Below are 20,433 nucleotides of genomic sequence, written 5' to 3'. Positions count from 1 at the left end.
CACCCCCTCTCTCTCGCTTCTTCTTCATGCAGTATGATGATAGGAGAGCTGCAACATATATGATACAGAAATATATGTTGTTTAAAATGATGCAATTATTATAAGGATCAGAGGGTTGCGTGTATTTTCACATTGAAGTTCAGTAATTGAACGATATGTGTACAATATATATTGTAGAGGCTTTTTTTACAAATTGATGTTTGTTTAATTCTATTGTCATCAACATTTGTTTTGTACTATTTTATGATTTCATTTATTTCCTTTTTTGCTTTTGATTTTATGTTAAAATTCTGTTTTATATTTCATTGACAGATCAAATCAATTTGTATAAACGCATACACAGATGGCTCAAACAAACCTTAAGTGTTATGTTTGTATGTACAGCAAAAAAATGCTATTGAAAATTGTTAGTGTTTCTTTTAAAAACAATTTCTTTTACTTTCATTTTGTCAACATTTCGGCAAAAAATATTGTTTTCTTGAACCCATATTGTGTATTGTATCCAAACTTTTTTGTTTATTGTTTACACCCCTCGGTAATTGTGTACATTCGTATAAATTGTTTGTGTGTTAGTGTACACATTTGTGTGTGTGTGTGTGTCCATATGTACACAGTTACACACGTGTGTGTGTGTGTGTGTCTTACTCAGCTGCAGATTCTAATTAAAAATATCACAATAATTAAAGTCTTCAGCCTGACATGCACAGACTGCGCGACGCCTTCAGACATTCCCGGCTAATTAGTTAATTAATCCAAACGCAAATTATAAGCAATAATTAGTCAGTCAAGCTTAACGTGAAGTCTGGTGACTCGTAGCGTTCCTTCACCTCCTTCTGTCGACTGTCTCTGCGTCTCTTCTTTCTTTTGGAATCGTTCCTGCTCTGGTTAGGTAATTAATTTTCGGCTCTTAACGGATTTAACGGCAGAATTGACTGTGGCCTCTTGTAACGCTCGGGATTGGGATCGGACTCTCACCCTGAGCAGACCGAGACAATTACACATCACAGAGAACAGAGAGAAGCATGACCGAGCTCTTATTAAGACATTAGACACACGTGCTGCACACCCGTGCGCTCACACATTTATGCACACTTGTTAGTGGTGTGTGCACTGTTACTATTGCTCAAACCCTTATACTGTAGTATTGTTGGTGTTAGAGCAGTAGTGATGACCTTTCTAAGTGATCAGACTTTATTCATTTATGATAAAACTATTGATTTACCATAAAAGACCATATAGACGTGTGGACGGGTTGCATACTTGAGCCGGTGTCTGCAGTGTCCCAGATCATCCACACAGCAATGCTCTATCCAAAAACAACGCTTGAATATATATATATATACAATGAGTTCTAGAGTTTAAGAGAGAGCTTGTCCTCGCCTAAAAACATTGTCTACCGTATTTGTTACTTTATGCATGAGGACACTGACTTCATGCCCCAAAAACAGAAGGACATGTATGTATTGTATGTGTATGTGTGTTGTTCTTGCTTATCTGACAGACTGTGTTTATCTGATCAGTTCCAGTTACATTCAGATCTACAGAAAGCGTCTTACTGATACAAATCAGACTGATCCATGACTTGTTGATAATGTACAAATACAGTTTGCTTTGAAATGATATTATATATGTAAGAAATCAAATGTTCTTTTGAGTCCAAAGAGTATCCACAGGGCAAACATACTGTATATTTCTAAGGAAAAATCTTCTCTGTTATATAGGATTGTTTCGTGAGTTTGCTATCTACCTGTCATGCAGTTTTGCAAAAAGGCTATTAATGGCACACTCATTTCAAAGCATTGTTACTCATGACTTCTTTAAAGAAGTTGTTTAGATGGAAGTAACATGGCAATCCACCTTTAACCTCAAGGTCAGAATAAGGGTAAAAACTTCACTTCATGATTTGACCTCTTAAAGCAACTACAATTATAGTCAATTTAACACAAATTATACACAACAATACGTCTAAGTATAAAGCAAATTCATCACATCAAACTAATGTTTATGAAAAAGAAACATCATCATAGCTTATACAAATTGGCAGCAATATTGACAAACGAAATGAAAAATCTTCACGCATAGACTTTAAAAAGGACCACGCAATCAAAGTTATATGTGATGGGTACTGTAATACCCCTGTATGATTTTCATATATACACCAAAATAAGAGTGAAAATAATAAACAATAATTGTCAATAAATTTTTTTTTTTAGATATATTTCAACCATATTTATATATTTTTTACATTTTCATTTGTTTTATATTTTTAAGCTTCTTTACGTAAACACAAAAAAATCTGACCCTATTTTTTTATTGAGCTGAAGAAAAGACGTTGCTGGGTTCTTGTTCATTCGCTGAACAAACTTTGATTGGTTGTGATATTCCAACATAATTATCTTGTATTTAAGTCCCTTCTGTGAGTTCTTAATCATGATGGCGAGTCTCCCCAGCGGGGCTCTGAAATGTTTAAGCATGTTTTATTATAGCAGAAGTCAAGCAGCTGATTGTTTTAAATGCAGGAACATATCAATCACCGACACTGAACGCATGCGCTCATGAAATCACGAAAAGGGGAAAACGAGGAAAGGATGGACACACAGAAAGAGAGAGAGAGAGAGAGAGAGAGAGATGCATGTAGAAGCAAGTAAGCTGCCCCCGGGGAACATAACTGCAGCTGTCAATCAAAGTTCAGACAGAGACTGACAGAGAGTGACCTGAATGTGCAAATCACACACAAACACGGCATTCCAACTCAGTGAACACTCACATTCTGATACATGCGAGAAATAATGCAATAATAATGCCATTGTAGCTGTGTATTATAGTGATTTTAGGACGGGTAAGCAGTGTACCTTGGTGTAATATTGTTACATGCGAGAAATAAAGAGAAATATCTTATAAAAGCAGTCTTATAAAAGAGATCAGTTTTCATTAAATAATTGTATTTAGTAATTATAAGAACTAGTTTCTGTTAGCATGCATCTTATTGTCCTTATTACTGAGAGAGTATCAGAATACAAAAGGTGGTCCATTTATTTGAACTATAGTGAAATCTTAAATAAAGTGATTGGTAAATATTTTCTGATGTATATTTTGCCTTGAATTATATTTGTAGATTTGAAGTGCTAAAATGTATGTTGTTTTCCGCATTAAATATTGTCTTATAAAATAACAAATGCAAACACACTACAATCAGGTTTTATTTGGTAACGTGTTAATGCATTGGCCATGCAAGTTAATCCAATATCAACAATACTTGCACAGCATTTATTAATTTTAGTTTGTGATAAAAATCTAAAAGTTCATATTATTTAATGTTACAGTAACTAAAATTAACAATTGTATTGGCATTAATAAATGCTGAAAACTGCTTCGCTCAGTATTAGTCCATGTTAACCAATCCATTTACCTATGATAACAAATAACCTTATAAGTATTGCCACAAATGCTTAATTCTGCTTAACTTTCGAGAAATCATATTTATATAAAAATATGAAATTGATGCAAGGACATAAAAAGACACCACAAACTCTGAGAATTAAAGATGTCTCTCTCTCTCTCTCTCTCTCTCTCTCACACTCACAGAGTGCTGTCATATGCGAGAGCAGTGCCAGTGTTGTTTATATTGGGTGGCATTCTGCACTCTAGGGGTCCTTGTCAGAGAGAGTTTAGGCGTCCGCTGCAGTGCCTGCGATGGCAGTATGACTGGTGGGCAGACACCAGGGCAGATGGGCCTTTCACAAGATATCCTCATCTCACACACACGGCGAAGGAGAGAGAGAACACTTTCACACAGATACAGACATACATGCTGTCCACACTCATGAGTGTCTCGTCCTGTGAAACATTGTCTCAACCAATCAATGTTCGGTCCTGCCGTCTCCAAAGATATACATCTGCTGGACATCAGCACTGCTGATAACCAAACACACACACACACACGCGCGCACACACACACACACACACACACACACACTATAGTAGACTTATGTTCTCATGTCCTTACCAAAAATGTCACATTCCCACTGTATAAATATATTTCACACCCACAAGATTTTAAGTTATATTTGTAAATAAATGCAATGTTTTTTATGTTTACTAATAATAAGTACATTTAACAAGTTTATTGCCCTGAATCCTCACACAAACTAGTTGACATAATTAGATTTAGAGAACGCACAATTTTCATGAATTTTCTTTCCAAAAGTGAAGATTAAAATGTTTAGTCTTTAGTTTTATGAAACACATTTTTTTATTTGTCAAATTTGCCAAACTTACACCCACATAGAAAGTTATGTGTGATAGTTGACAAATCCGTTCATGTGTCCCTATGCTGTGCCAAATCAAAAATCTTGAAAAAATACTGCTATTAATATATTAATTTATGTGATTAATATGTTTAATATAAATAGCAGAAGAGAGATTTGTTTATTTACGAGTTATTTGTCAACGATATGCAAATTTGTCCTACGGCTAAAAATTCTGGAGAAAAAAACTGCCAATGAAGATAAATCTCTCTTATACTATTTTATATGATAAACAATTATATCAATAATATAAAACTTTATATTTATCGTTTGTTAAAAATTTTGCTATGTCATACCATAGGACACATGTAAGATTTATTCATCAACTACCCATACAGGGATAGATGACAGACAGTCAGACAGATCATTTATTTCATATACATTAGGATGTAAGCATGAATCTTTTTTATTGTGTTCCTAAACAGACAATTTTGTTGTTGCTAGCGAAATAAACACACAACTCATGTTCCAAGAGCCATGCAGATTAAATGTAAACTATATACCTGCAGTATATGCAATACTATGACATACTGATCACTATAGCATCTGTGTCGTACTCATTTCACGGACACACATAAAAGTCTAACATGTTCAGCCTGCCAGAGTTCCAAAAAGTGCCTTGCGTGTGTGTGTGTGTGTGTGTGTTCATCCATGTGTAAATAACAGTTGCCAAGGGCATGGATTTAGGTCACATCAGCAAAGCCAAAAGAAAGCGAAAGAGAGGCAGAGAGAGGTAAGAGTGTTAAAGAGAGAGAGAGAGAGGTCTGCTAATCTCATCAGTTTATAATTGTAAATGTATGTTCAACAGAGTGTCCCAGACAAACACAGTAAAGCTCATCGCACAATAACCATAATATTTGACTTCTTCAAAATACAGCCAAGACTCATTTTAGTCCCCCCACCACCCACAGAGCCCATTAAATCCAGAGCAAAACACAACAGTGTGTGGGACATTATAGAGAAAGATCACCAATGCATTAGCTAGTTAGACCCGGAGGCAGTCACACACACATGAGTGTGTTTAAGGCATGGAGAAAGTCCATAAAGTGATGCATTATGGGAAATGAAGTACTTCAGGTCTGACGAGAAACAAACAGACCTGAAACACAGGTGAGTGGAGGGTAGATGATATCTGATTTCTAGGGTCTTTCATTTTCGCTCTCCATTTGTGGGTAACAAAACGTAAGGGACTAGTTCACTTGAAAAAGATCATGTTATGCCAAACCTGAATCCATCTCTAATTGCTTGATGTTTGAATCATTGATAATGTATTGAGTTTCCTTATTATTAAGTAAAACATTGTATTTTTAATTTGAAATCTGGATTTAGTTCTACGAGTTGCGTTGTTGAAACCTTTCTGAAATTGTACTATGAAGTACAATTGTTGGGTTGTGTTGTAAATGTAAACATTTGAGGTGGAAAAAGACTATACTTGTTTTTGTGAATGTGTGTTTGAGACATCAAAGCCAAACATAATCAATCATTTACTCACACAAACCCAATGAGGTAAAACCATCAACACACATCAAATAAAACCAGTCCTGCCATGGCAAGCATTGAGGGTTTTATGAGTCTGTGTGTGTGTGTGTGTGTGTGTGTGTGTGTGTGTGTGTGTGTGTGTGTGTGCGTGCGTGCGTGCGTGCGTGCGTGTTTCAAGAAAATAAATTATGATTCCATAAAAAACATGAATAGCTTGATCTTCTTGCTCACAAACTTGACAGCAGAGAGCAACTGGGCTGAGAGCCTGAGGTGAGAGCAGGTTTGAATAAAAGAGGTCTGATAAAGTTTTGATTCAATGGACCATTAAATCGAACTGAAGTTATGCACACAACTGTATCCTACAGCCTTTAAAGACATCATGGTCAGTTAATGAAATAGAACAATGATTAACCAGGCACTGTAAAAGATCTTCTCTATTCTGTACAATCATGAAAGCTACGTGCATGAGAGAGAGAGAGAGAGAGAGAGAGAGAGAGAGAGAGAGAGAGAGAGAGAGAGAGAGAGAGAGAGTGAGTTTTTTTGATTGATGTTGTTGTGTTGGATTTGGGTGTGTAACTAATGTAAAGCCCTTCAGAGAAAGTTCACTGAAAATATCAACGTGTTCTTTTAATGTTGCTGTTCCTTTATCACATAAACACTGTAATGAGAGAAAATGACAAAAGTTTAATTTGACCTTTTAAAGCAAATTGTGCCCATTTTTCCAAATTTCCCAGACACCTTACATTCTGAAAAACTAAGATATATAGGGATGAAAAATGTTGGAGACCAAAAAAAAACGTTTACAAAATGTCTATAGAGTTATGATGTTTACCTTTTGTAAAATTGCAGTTTATTATTTGATTTGTTATTATTTATCTTTTGTAGTGCCGTGGCCATTTGATCACTGACTCTTGTTTTTCCTTTGTAGGCTTAGATGTTTTAACTTGATTTTGACTAAAACAAATACTGTGTTATCTTTAATCCTTTAGTATGGCGGACCCGATTATGATTCTCACAACCGAGTGCCCTTATAAAGTGAATTTACGCAGCACGGTTTACAGCGTCTGCATCTCTTGAATCCGACGCTCTATCCGGAAGCTGTTTCTGTCATATATTTGTAAGGTAAATGTTGACATTTTTGTCACCTTTAACCTGTTTAATGAAACAATTTGACGTCCTCCTCATCCAGCGTGGACGCGTGTCATTGCCGTAGTAATCGCACATTTCCGTTTGTTTATCACCGTGTTGTTTTGTCTTTACCAAATAGTGAGTGAAGCGGGGGCAGTGGGAGTGGGTTATATTAAAAACGCCTCGACTTTTCCACGGGCTGTGTCACGCTCAACGGGCTTTGACAAGCTCGCGCGCTGCTTATTATTCATGACGATCTCAAGCCGTTTCGGGATGTTGAAAATAATAATAACGCGCGCAGAAAAAACAGCTCGGGATCAAATGGGCCAATTCTCCACGCCTGACACCAAACGATTGGATCCTGCCAGCCGCTCACGCGATAATGAGCGGGATTTGTTAAACAGTAAATTAATGAATAATGAAATATCCAGGTTGATCAGTTGGGCACGCGCGGTGCCCGCGGTCATGAGCCTCGAGCGAGAATTACGCGCCTGGCTCGTGTCTGGATAAACCACTTTAACAGTCCATTGCGTGACAGCGAGCACGGGGACCAAGGCTGTTGTCCGTCGACTTATGATGATGGGACTTGAAATGAGACTGATGGTTTTAGTTTGTAACACCCAAGCCTGCATAAAATGTTACGATATTTGCGTTCCGGTAACAAATGTTCAATGTCAACGCGCTTGAGTTTTCATTTGCTTCATCTTATTTCCCAACAAGGCCTTGAGAATCCAAATAATCGTTTTATTGGGGATGTTTTGAGCAAATGTAGAAAATGTCAAGTGTGCTGCTGTCTTCTGGGTTTACTGACTGTAGGTCCATGATTAAATAATAACTTTGTTATTTCGTTAATAAAAACTAAAATAGTATTTTGTTGAAAAAAGCCAATTATTATTATTGACTGTAAACACCAATTATATATAATTTGCTCTTGTGGGCGTCTGTTGCAGGCATCTGTTTTTAGAGGGTAATAAGAACCTGGTTGGAGGGAAAGATGAAAGATCTCGGCTTGTGTTGTTTTAGGTCCCGTGGGTGAGAGCGAGGCTGGTCTTTTTTTCTGCCGAGGAAAAATCTCTGAATCTTGTCGAGATCCACGTCGCTCGCGGACATGCGGGTGCTGCACCTGGGTCACAATACTTCACGCATGAGGAGTCACGCGACGGAACCCGCGGGCCACGCGCTCCTCCGCATTAAATACACCAGCGCGAGCTGATGCGCGCGGGGACTCGCGGGGGTCTGACCTGGGGCCGTGATATGAGTTCACTTTACAGCCATGGCCGCGGACACTTGCCTTCAAGCGATTGTTTTCGATAAAATGTTGGCATTCCTTGTTTGGTTTTAACGAGAATTCTAGTTTCCATTTTTCATTTGCGCGCTTTCTTGATTTATTTTGGTTCAGTTTGTGTTTATAAGAGCCCACTAATAATAATAATAATACGTTTTTCCTTCTATTAGAAAGGATTCCCCACCAGCATCTTTGACACCAACCTTGATCAAATAAATATCTGACGCTTTGAGTGTATTTTCAGTTCTGCAGTATCAGACCTGTAATCTTGTTTTTATATCAATGTGACAGCTTTGACATTTAATCGACTGCAATTTGTGACATTTTTCCCATTTGTGATTCTGCTGCAGCTAGATTAATCCGTGTTATCAAAAGAAATAACCGGTAACAAGATGGTGGCAAAAAGCTTTTCACTTTTCTCAGCAAAGCAAAATAAAATCCTCCTCCACACTTCGGATGCTGAAGAAACCGCTGATTATTTCGCCTTACTTGACTGTCTCTTTAAAAATAGAGTAAACCAGAGTAAATAATTACTGTGATTAATGTCATATGAATTACGTAAAATAACCATTCACAATTTGTTGTCTTTTTACTTAAATGTTTGTTTGATTTGGGCACTTTGTTCCCCCTTTTCATTATTGTTTATCTAGAATCAAATAATCGTCTTTTCAGCAGCTACAAAAAATATGAAACTTAACCACACAGCAGCATCTACAATAAAACACGATTTATTTTTAATTCGAGGTAAATGAAAATCACCAGACATGAACCAACTTCTACCCTTCACCACATAACACCGTATCTATGAAACAAAAAATACAAGATGCTATCTAAACCAAGCGTTCACCCACGCACAGAGAGTCACAAACAGACGACTCAAGTCTATTCCTATGTACAAACGTCCATTAAATTAAGTATAAATAAATATATACAAACATAAATAAAAGAACCATTCTCACACAGAGTAAACCAAATATTAACTTTGACAGACAGGCTGTACTCCAACTTCATTGACAAGCGCTCGCCCACGAATGTCGAATGCGCGCTGGCAGGTGAGCGGAGCGCGTAAAGGTACATGTATGCGCATGGCAGTGTTCCAGCGCGCGGGGTCAACTCCTTATCCCAGTTTTATTCAGCCTGAGAAAGTCATTAAATCGGGGATTATATGTTTTCAATGACACTCGATCAAAGCCGGCTTCATGTTAGCTAATTGTTTTAGTTTATAAAGTGTATGATTTTATCATTGTTGGTTTAAGTCTGTGCAAAAGAAATGAAACGTGGGCAAGCAACCGAGAAAATATCAAAGAAACGATTATGATTTTAACTTAATTGCCATGTTAACACAATGAAAATGTCTTCCTATTTCACAGAATTGAATAGCATGACAAGCAACATCAGTTTCGAAAAACGATTTCGATTTGCGCAGCAGTTGATTTCATTTTGTTTATGTAACCGCACAGTAAACTGATTCTGAGTGGCTTCAGGAAAACATGCTAAATGTAAATCTCTGATCAGAATAACCATGTCAAAATGTCTGCTAAAAATTGCATTGTGCTTAATGGTCTGATTGAGAATTTCAGTATCAATGCTGAGTAATTTATTACGCTATAAAATGTGAGAGATGGTTTATCTGTTTAAGCAGTTCTGCCCGAATAAACATCTGTAATCTCACTTTTCTAACTAGCATGGTGGTTTGCTCACTGCTCTTTTGGCTAATGCTTATAATACTGCATGTATTAAACAATGCCATAAAATCTATTCTTTTTAGTCTCTCTTTGTAATCTCTGTGGAGCAAGTCATCATTTAACAGCCACTTTTTGATTAAACATAACGGTGCATTTGTACCTGTACATTTTGTAAATGATGTATGAAACATAAGCCACTAACATCCCAAGACTGCTCAATAATCGTATTTAACTAAAATATTTTGGCGATATCCGAACCAACCCTGTGCTCCTGTATGCGGGCGAGTACAAAGATGAGCTCAAAAAGAAATGATCGGATTCATGTGTGTAAAGGTCAGCCTGTGTGATACAGCATGTGTTTAACATCATGTAATATCTCATACTTTTTATACACAAAAACGCACACACGCACTCCTCGAGCATTCTCACACGAATGAGATGAAAATGGCTGGCGAACGAGTCACAGCAGAGATGTGTCTTCCAGTCTCTTATCCCTTTTGCTTTCCCACGATGTGTTTCCACGTTGCACCTTCACACCAGAATGTAAAGCGCAATGTCACAAAACTAGAGTTTAAAGTATCTCTGAACGTCTCCAATGACTTTGTTCGAAGCCCCTTCTCTCTTGATATCCTGTTGTAATTCCAACTCATTTCCTGTGTTTTTCCTCTTTTTCCGCGCCTTTGGATCCGTCGGCGGCCGTGTGTCGGTTGGACGTGGGGTTGTTCAGGAACATCTTGTCGAGACCTTTAAGGGCTTCATTCAGGTAGTTCTGCAAAGCTGTGAGCGCGGCGCAGATGGCCGGAGAACCAAAGCCATGCGTGATGAAGCTAAAGTGTGACAGGCAGCTCTGGATTCCAGGCTCAAGGATGGACGTAGGCCGAGAGTTTCCTATAGGAGTACGATCCTGAGCCAACAGGTCTGTGAACTCCTTACACAACTGCCTGTGAAGAAGAAGAGAAAGAGATGATGGACTGGGGTTGCATGACTTCTTTCTTTTTGCAGAGTATAAATATTTTGGTGACCAAACAACTCCGGCCCATATTGAGTTACATTGTACACAAAATAACTGAGACATTTGAGAAATTTCTACAAACTATCTTCTTTTGTGTTCCACCAAAGAAAGTCTTTGAACAACGTGAGGGTAAATAAACGATGAAATAATTGGTATTTTTGGGGTGTACCATCCCTTCAAGTTGCACTCACGCACATTGTTCCCGTTCAATACTTTTACCATCTTGCATCATGCATGCATTCATTCACATGACAACGTCAGGCCACCCATGGCTCATGGATAACCGCATACATTTTTCAAGAAATGAATTTAAGGCATAAGTTGAATTAAACAGTGAAATGAAATAGACTTTGATTTCTTTATAAAAACAGCAAAGAACCATGCTGGCATGGATATTCCTACGCTCTCCTTAATATATTGATACACATATTCTTTTATCCAAGTGTGAAACATTGATTATAGAGAGAACTCATACATAATATCAAAGCCATCACGCAGGAGCAACTCAAAAACCCATCATTCATGAATAACCAATACACAAAGACTTTCCACTCATCCATTCTCTAAACCCGCTTTGCTTGCTCAAAGGAGCCCATACTTCACCATTTGGATATTTCAAAAATGTTAAAACTCTCTGCCATTTGACACATATTACTTTTTATTTACCAGGCATACAGAAGATTGCAAATCTAGTATACTTCTAAACTAGCCATCAGTTTAACTTTCTGTCTACTGGCAGCTTGTCTTTATCAGCTGTGGATTATTCGGTTCATGTTTCACGTAGCTACCGAAAGAGAAGCTGTATATTCATGCTTTCAATGATTATTAAAAGAAATAACACAATTCCAGCTATGTGGCCATATGACCTGACCTCTGATTGAATACTAATAATAACCTTCCAACATCTGACCTCCATGTCTCTCTGAACACTAACAATTTAATGTGGATCGGTATCTGGTAACCACAATAAAAATGAAAGAATTAACATTATTGTTCAGTTCTTTTGCTCTCTGATACTTGGAGGTTAAAGCAGCTAATTTAAAATCAATTCAATTGGACGTTTTCCAGTTGCATGAACCGAAGGGGATTTCAATGTTTTGTCTGTTTGTGTCAGAACAATAATATTTTGTTCTTGTGTTACACAGCCACAAATAAGAATCCGAAAACAATTCAATCCCTAAAAGGTCATTTGTGACAAACAGTTCAAATGCCTCTAACTGTCAGCGTTGCAGGGCTCTGCTAGGGCATCTGCAGATGTCGGGGCTTGTCACATTTTGACCCACATTCGCAGTCCCAGCTCAGAACCACAAACACTCTTGTTGTCCAGTCGGGAGAGCGCGGTGCGCCTCTCTCCCTCTCTCATTCCACAGCGACAGAACGCGAGTGCCCGAGGCGCGTGCAGGGGCGGGTGCGCGGGCTGACTGACGGGACTTTGACAGACAGACTGTGAAAGGAGAGGCGAGGGAGGAGGGAGGGATGACCTTAGGCAAAACTTCAAGGGGAAAGCTGGCACTTTAAGACTTGAAACATTTCACTTAAATATAATGACTTTCTAGCTCGGTGCCAGGCCGAGATGGATAAGAGGCGCGCGTTTCTGCTGGACCCGAACCGCCTCATTAGAAACCAGCTAAATGTGTCAAAACGCACCAGGCACTAAGCGGACAGCCATCAAAACGACACGCTCCCCCAAAATCCGTGATGGATTCAACATGCGCCTCGAATTGTGGCTACGCATTTGTTCAGATGAGGGCGGCGAGAGCATTTTCCCAGCTTGTTATGAAAGCAACCAATGCACGACTTTCACGTCAACAAAAAACAAACGTTTGCATATTGCGCACGTACTTCGTGGCGAGCAGCATGTTCTTCCGCGAGTGCAGCTCGTTTGGATCCGTGTGCTGTCTGTTCAGATATTCAGACACGGCCTTCGTGGGGAACTCAGTTTCGCAAATGTAGCCAAAGTCCCGAGCCAAATGTACAGCTTCCCCTGGAAATTAAAAAAGAGACATAATATAGTAAAAAAGGAATTACTCCACATATTCGTTTTTTAGAGCTGAACTAGAGAGGGGGTGATAACCAAATAAAGAACTGCAAGGCAAAAACAATGTGACAGCAACAATAAAACATTATTAGATCAAATTAGCTGCATTGGTTAAAAATGTCGTTTTAGCCAGTGTTTCTGTATTTGTTATATAAATGTGCACCGCCAATAGATAAAATTAAACAGATTAGTGTTCTCGCTCTCATAATTGCCAGATTATAGAGAACTCTCAAGGCAATGAAAATTCATTTATATTGTTTATAGTCTGTGTTGAGAGCTGCGTAATAAATCCATGTTATAATTTAGAATGGCTTAAATTGCAGTGTTACTTCCGATTAAACGAATAAACCATAACTTTTTTATTTAAAAACCCGAACAGAAATATTAGATTATAGGCGCTCCATCACAATTCGACGTTTGTTTGCTAACCTGAGGGGCCTAAACTCTCAAATACCTCACGGTAAAATTTGATATGAAAAAAAAGAAAATAAGAACCAGATGTCTTGCTTTACCTTCAACCAGAGACGTCAGTAAAGTGACATTCGCTGCTTTGCGTCTCCCAGCAGGCAAATTCAAGCCGATTTTCTCCAGCTTTTCCCTCAGTGATCTTCCTCCGTTTTTCGACTTCGCTCTGATCAGAAAGAAACATGCTTTATGTGTGCTTTAAATGCAAACATGCACATTTAAAAACTGAAGATGAAAAAAAAGCTTTCTGTAAATGTATTTCTGATTACTTGAAAACAGAACCAGCTAGTCTAGACGTGGAGCTATTGCATATGTTTCAAGTTCTCAACTGCGCATAATCATGTTTCCTGTAATCTTTGATCCTGCGTGAATCCTAACGGATGCAGTGATGCTCTCACCTCCTCAGGACCCCGCCGAGAAGAGACGCGTTCAGGCACTCCGGCGGAGAGAGGCGCCGCTGGACCTCGCCGACCGTCACTTTATATTTGGACGTGGAGCTGAGAAGCGACAGGCGGCCGGGCACCGAGCAGAAGACCTCGTTGACGTTCACGGTGACCCCGCCGATTAGACCATCTTTGTTCATCATAAAAGAAGCGACGCTCTTGTGTGGCACGGGAACTGCGTGTAACGAAAAGACAATTATTGAGCTGAGTTCTACAAGGCTTAAACAATAACTGGAATGACAATTCAGTAAAATTTTTAAGATGGAACAACATCTGTTCGGTTTACATTATGCATTGCTTTTTAACCCAAAGCATGCGACGTTCCTGGTTATCGAACCACGTCAAACGTTGCTATCGGAAAAATATGAAAATAAGAAACGAAATTGACCTAATTCTGTTTTAAATGACGCGAACGATAAAACAAGAAATGTCAAAGGCCTGTGAGATTATGCAGGTAACGTGAAATCTTGGATAAGGAGCCGTACACCCAAGCCTCCGGCTGGTCCGGGTCAACCCGCACGCGCCCGGAGCTGCCAGCGCGTGCTCCCCTATTGTCATATTGTCTAATTCTGAAATTTTCTATTGAAAATGATGTGAACTTTTACTATCAAACAGATAATCCAGATCTGTGTCATTGTCATGTTTTTCTGTTTTTCTGAGCATTACATTTCTAATATCCTAATCTCTTCTTTTTCCCTTACACGTAAAGTATAATTTTTTTAACTTCAACCTTTTTTGTAGTAAAACAATAAAACCCACAAATCTATATGATACAGTTAAACAATGGTATTGCAATTAGAAATAAATCTGCTAAAATACCTTACTAGATTTTACTACAGTACACCCATGGTTATTTATCCTGAGGGCATCTATAGTCACAGTCCTGTCAGCTTTACCTCGACTGCAGCCGGTGAGAACAGTGACATTTCAGCAGAGTATTTACACTCGCATTTATTATATTATCGATCGGTGATTGACGCGTGCCAACTAATTACATTAAGCACCTATTTTTCATTCCACCCCCAGTCACTAGCACGTGCCGACGTCTACTAACTTAAGCGCTAATGGGGTAACGAGCGCTCGAGCCCCGGAGATCTCTACAGGGGATAATAGAGAAAACGAGCTCTAAACGAGCTCACGAGATCTGCGCCCAGAAAGTCATCCATCACAGCGGCCACTTAAAGGCAGTCTCTTCTGGGAGGCCCGTGCTCCGTTAACTAAATTACCGGCAAATGTCCCTCACAACGGACAAATATTAACACGAGCCCAGGGAGTGTTGCTTGAGCTTACGCTGACATAAAGCTCGTACAAAATGAAGCATGTATCTCAGAGTAAATGTGTCAAAATTGAATCCGTGAAGGAAAATATATCTACAAAACAACGATTGCGATATATTTTATTTATAAATGTGAGCTATAGTTGCAATAAATAACATCCACCGTGGTATCTGTAAGAATAATAAGAATAGAAAATATATTATAATCATATATGACCATATAAAAACTGAATGGCCTCAAGTTGCACTTGTTCGGGGTTGACGTCCAAAAAAGAACAAGGTGACATCATTTGAAACGTTGATGAAGTTCTGCGCATGCGTAATAAATGTGGCGAGGTGTATTCACCTGAAAGGATATTTGCCCTAAATCTATAAAACAGTAATTCGTTCTAACAGCCAGTAATCCGAAACGCAACATTAATTAAACATTACATTTCACTCTTTTTGCAGTACACATATCAAATGATTTATCATTTACCCTTTTTAATGACGGACTGATCCAGGATGTGCATCCCGCTATTGTCATCCAGAGCCTATAAAATCACAGCGTGAGAAAACACATGACAATTGTTTGCTTTTTTGTTCAGTTCTATAGTACAAAATGTCAGTGGAATTCACCGGGTATCCTTTCAAACAATTCATTTGAAGTGCAAGAAAAAAGTATTTCGGTACAAATGGTTTGATACAAATAGGTACAATTTGATAAAAATATAAATATGATTAAAATTATTTATTATTAGAAATTGAACATTTAATTTTATAATTCAACATATGCCTTGTGGAAATAGAAAGTCATGCAAAATCACATTTTCCATTTAAGTTTTCAAAATAAAATGTAAAACTATATCAGATTAATTTCAATGCAAAATAAAATATTCTACCTCAGGGCACTATAAGTAAGACACTCTACCCTCCCGTCTCTAGAACATGTTTCATGTCAGTTTTTATATTGTTGTAATAAAATCTCAGAAGGGAGTAACATCATCATTATACAGTCAACTACACTTGGACAGGCCTTATCCTGAAATGTACACGATGAAGAAACCCCCCATTGACAAATAGTTTATGTGTACAGTGACATATTGTTTGAAAACAGATGATTGGAAACAAAGTAATTTATAAAGTGTTCAGAGAGTTTTATAATAAACAGCAGTTTTACGCGTTGAATTTATTAAACTCAATGTAATCATTTTAAATGTTGTTTTTACGTCATTTTAAATTCAGATTTGTGATTAATACAGCAAATTCTTCTAAATATTGAGGTCCACAACGAAAAAATTATAAAAGTAATAGTTGTCCCAAAAACGTTCAGAAATAAATTTAGATTAAGATTCGTTAATGAGAAAATGCTGATTGCGCGGCTACAACAACAAACAGCCAAATGGCCCTGCTTAAATATTTTTTAAACCCCAAAAGTTTTACAAACCAAATCAATTCATACGAATTAATCTGAACTGCAACAACAAAAAACGCCATATTTATTACATTTTACGCATTCCAAAATAAAGACAATAATGAACTCTTAACCAACCTGCACATCTTCCATGCCGTGTGCCAGGCCATGCAGGGACAGACCGTCTCCCATCCCCGCTTCGAGCCCATGGTGTGTTGAGTGGAGCAACACATCCGGCCGGCGCACGCTCGAGTAATCCCGCCGGGGGTCCAGACCGGAGAGCTGCGGTAACGATGCTCTGGGCTGCTGCAGTAAAGCTCCGCTTTCCGAGACCACATCCTGTCGTTGACGGGAGCCCCACGGGTGCTGCTGTTGCTGGTGTAAGGCGTTCAGAGAGTACGGGTCACTGACGTGTGAGTACGGGTCCTGACTCTGGTGATAGGGCAGCGGCTGGTAGGGCGGGGGAAAATACGGCGGCTGGAAGTCCGAGGAAGGGGTGTGAGAGAGCGGCGGAGCGCTGGAGTACGGACCCTGAGACACCGAGCCCAGCTGGGACAGTCTGGAACTGTGGCTCGGTACCCCGTCATGGCGGTCCTTCAAATCAGAAAAAAATATAAACAGGATTACACACAAACCTATGCAAAGATGGGTCTTTACATGCGTTGCGATTTACAAACTTCTAGGAACGCGTAACGATATCAAAAATATGTTTTGAGGTCAAATACGAGCACCAGTGAGTGTGTGAATCTTCCAGATTATTCGTATGTTTTTCGGATTGAGCAACTTTTAGGTCCTCAGACACATTTTAAAACTCGAAGCAACACAAAATGCAATGCGTAAAAAGGCTATCCATACGCGCAATGCATTTGACTATTTAGCAACAAGCCAATATATATGCCCTCGTGCGATCAAACTCACCGTGGAAGAATACGTGTGCACTAACATCTGGGCAGAAAAACACGCGAGTTTGCAGATAGCAGAAGAACACGCGACAGCACTATACGACAATCGCCAAGAGAAGCGCGCTTCACTCTCAACTCCTCATGACCCACAAAACTTCAGTATTCGAGCAAAATAATCTCCCTGTTCCTCCAAATGTAGATCTTGTCCTCCCAGATCCAGCGCTCTGATCCAGAGTGTGGTGCTCCGCTCGCGCTCCGCGCTACACCTCCTCACAATAATTGTTATTCATGACTCCTCTAATATTGCGGGAATACTTAAAGCAGTGGGGAGCAGCGGAGCGTGAAGGCGCTGCTGCTGTAAGTGACGTTCATTCAGGAGGAGGAAACACTCGTGCCTCTGTTTTATTCCCCTCTCTGTTTGAGGTCCGGCAAACACGGGTCTGGAACTCTTTCTTTTGCTATTGTTATCTTGATGTTATTGTTGCGTGCAGACCGAGTCCATTTATCTTCAGAGAGAACAAACGAATCGCCAGAATCAGCTGCTTTAATCAGAGCAGATGGGATGGAGGCCTCATTCTCAACATATTCACTTTATACTAAAACTTCTCCATAAATATTTGACTACTCACACTATACTTCACACCACACGACCACTGTGCTATCCATACTTAATATAGCTACTCAAAGTATAAAATGATTCCATATGACTCAGGATACCCCCTATGCTCACACTATAAATAAATGCAAGATTCCACCACATGCCACTGTTACAAAATGTCTCCCTTTCCCAAATAAAAGCCAGAGTTGAGATATTCTGCGTAAAAATGCGTTATTTGTGTTGAAGAAGCAAATTTATCTCTCTCCATACTTTTTCATCTTTATAGCCACTGTTCTCTAAAATCTCAGGCCTCGTCGAAGTGAAAGCTGTACCTTTATAACACATGTCCCACCGGGGAAGTTCAGAATGTAGATTTTGGCTGATGAGACAGTTTCTGCTCCTGTCCTGCGCCGGGCGACAGTTTAAAGTCCTCCTCTAATTGTGCTCCATTAAAGCGCTCATATAATGGGCGATTTCACGGACTGGGGTCGAAGTGTTTAATTACACGCGTGACGGTGACTGTGAGAGAAAAGCCATGTGTGACTCTCTGGGTCGACATCCCGCGAGGATTTTCCCCCCTGAAAAACCACCACGAGCATCTCCCACTAGCCGGAGCTCATTCAGGGAATCCACCGGACTCCCACGCGTGACACTGCGTCCTTTACATCTCCAAATGGGAGAACGTGATTCTTTCTTTTTAATAAAAATATCAAATAAATGCGATTTATCCAGGCGCGTGGACTGAATTGGTCCTATTCACCTTTTTTTGATTTTGCTATATAAAACATTACATTTCTTTACAAATTTGTTCATAATATTTAGACAAGCATGAGCATTGAAACGAATTAATTTGGAACCCATGCACAGTGGGATTCAATATTTTTCTCTTTCAAAAATGTTGTTCTTACATAACAAAAGAGAAAAATACACTGAATATAAAATCTAAAATGATATTTAAAGGGAAAACATGCGGAAATTGTTGAGGTTTTTGTAAGGCGCATGCATAGCTAAGGTAATACAAAATATATCTCAGAAATGACATTTTCAAACCAAATATTTCTATCACTAAAATATAGCAAACAGCAGCACCTCGTGCCTATAAATAGAACACATGTATTTAAAATAACAATAATAAAATGAAATTGACCGCAAAACGCAACGCTATATTTGTTTTGTCTCGTTTTTTAAATCAAACAGTGCAGAAATACAGATGCTGGTGCAGGTTGTGTCCTCGTTACCTCGTATATATCTTCATACTTGACATTTTCCACCAGTTTCCACAGCATGTTCGCGCGCTGATCCCTGTATAACGAGTGCATTCATGTGAAGAGTGAAGATCCCAACTCTCTCTCTCCCTCTCTCTTTCGCTCTCTCTCTCCCTCTACCTCGCCCACTCGCTCAAAACGCAAAGCTCATAGAATAATCTGTGATTCCTTTAACTCTGTTTGTGTCTGTGCGCGTATGAGCTGTAAAGGCGTTGATACAGTGAATGTCTAATGTTAAGTGAGTCGACTTTGAGTTGTGTGTGAAGATGCTGCGGGGTGGTGGGGGGGGGGGGTCTTGAGCTCCATCATCTGGTGCAGTCAATGTTTAACAAATACACAGTCAGCGCAACACTATAAACCAAAACCACGTGTACAGACGAATCATAAAAAGTTATGCAGATCGTGTTAAATTTCCATTTATGAACGATTTCCGTATTGTCATATTTCTGGTTTAAGCATAGGCCTATTCAAAGCTTAACATAGCGTACTAGTACTTGTATTGAATGAAATATTGGTTGCTCGGTTTTACAACTAAAGCTGTTTTATATCAGACCGCTGTCATGACCCAAACACGATCTCAAGACAAACCCGAGGGAGTGGGTTTAGGAGCTCAGTATAGAGATTTCGGCGGCGAAGAAAAGTGGTCTAGTGCGCCCCCCGCAGGACGTTTTGAAATATACACTTGAGATTTGTAAAACAGACAACTCGTGTCAATGATGATACTTATTAAATTAAAAACTTTACTACTTTTTATTGTGGTTTATGACAGAAAAATCCCCTACTGGTTTATGCAGTGAACATCATCTCGGTTTATAGGCCAACACCTCTAACGGATAAAGAAAAACGTATTTTAACTCCAATTTCTTTCTTCTAAACGATCTAGACTAGCACTCAGATATACGTCTCTGTTAGATTATTACTCCATATCTCAGTCCTGTACTTTGCTATTGTTTTTTGCAGTGTTTAGGCCCCGCACAGAGTCATTGACCATGTTTAGTCTTAAACTAAGATTGTGGTTTATTATTGAATATATAACACACGCCAAACAAGGTTAATGAGAGATGACAACCGCTTTTTTTACGTGTGTTGTGTGAATTGAACCCCAAGTGTAGCGAAAACTTACAAGTAGGAACAACCGAGCTGTGTGTCATCCCAAA

The 20,433-nt window shown here is 39.0% G+C and overlaps 1 protein-coding gene across 1 annotated transcript; it reads right to left on the bottom strand.

Moving 5' to 3' along the window:
* Positions 1-8,912: 8,912 nt before the first annotated feature.
* On the bottom strand, positions 8,913-19,516 carry tfap2b (transcription factor AP-2 beta). Its single transcript, XM_079474039.1, has 7 exons — positions 19,250-19,516; positions 16,650-17,105; positions 15,597-15,651; positions 13,798-14,017; positions 13,447-13,565; positions 12,739-12,880; positions 8,913-10,825 (listed from the first exon to the last, which is right to left on the bottom strand). The coding sequence occupies exons 1-7, from the start codon at positions 19,328-19,330 to the stop codon at positions 10,531-10,533; spliced, it is 1,368 nt and encodes a 455-aa protein (XP_079330165.1). The 5' UTR covers positions 19,331-19,516; the 3' UTR covers positions 8,913-10,530.
* Positions 19,517-20,433: the final 917 nt, after the last annotated feature.

The sequence above is a fragment of the Barbatula barbatula genome (assembly GCF_947034865.1).
Source record: "Barbatula barbatula genome assembly, chromosome: 15".
NCBI classification, from domain to species: Eukaryota; Metazoa; Chordata; class Actinopteri; order Cypriniformes; family Nemacheilidae; genus Barbatula; species Barbatula barbatula.
Note: the sequence above shows the minus strand (reverse complement) of the source record. Positions and strands in the feature narration are given on the sequence as shown.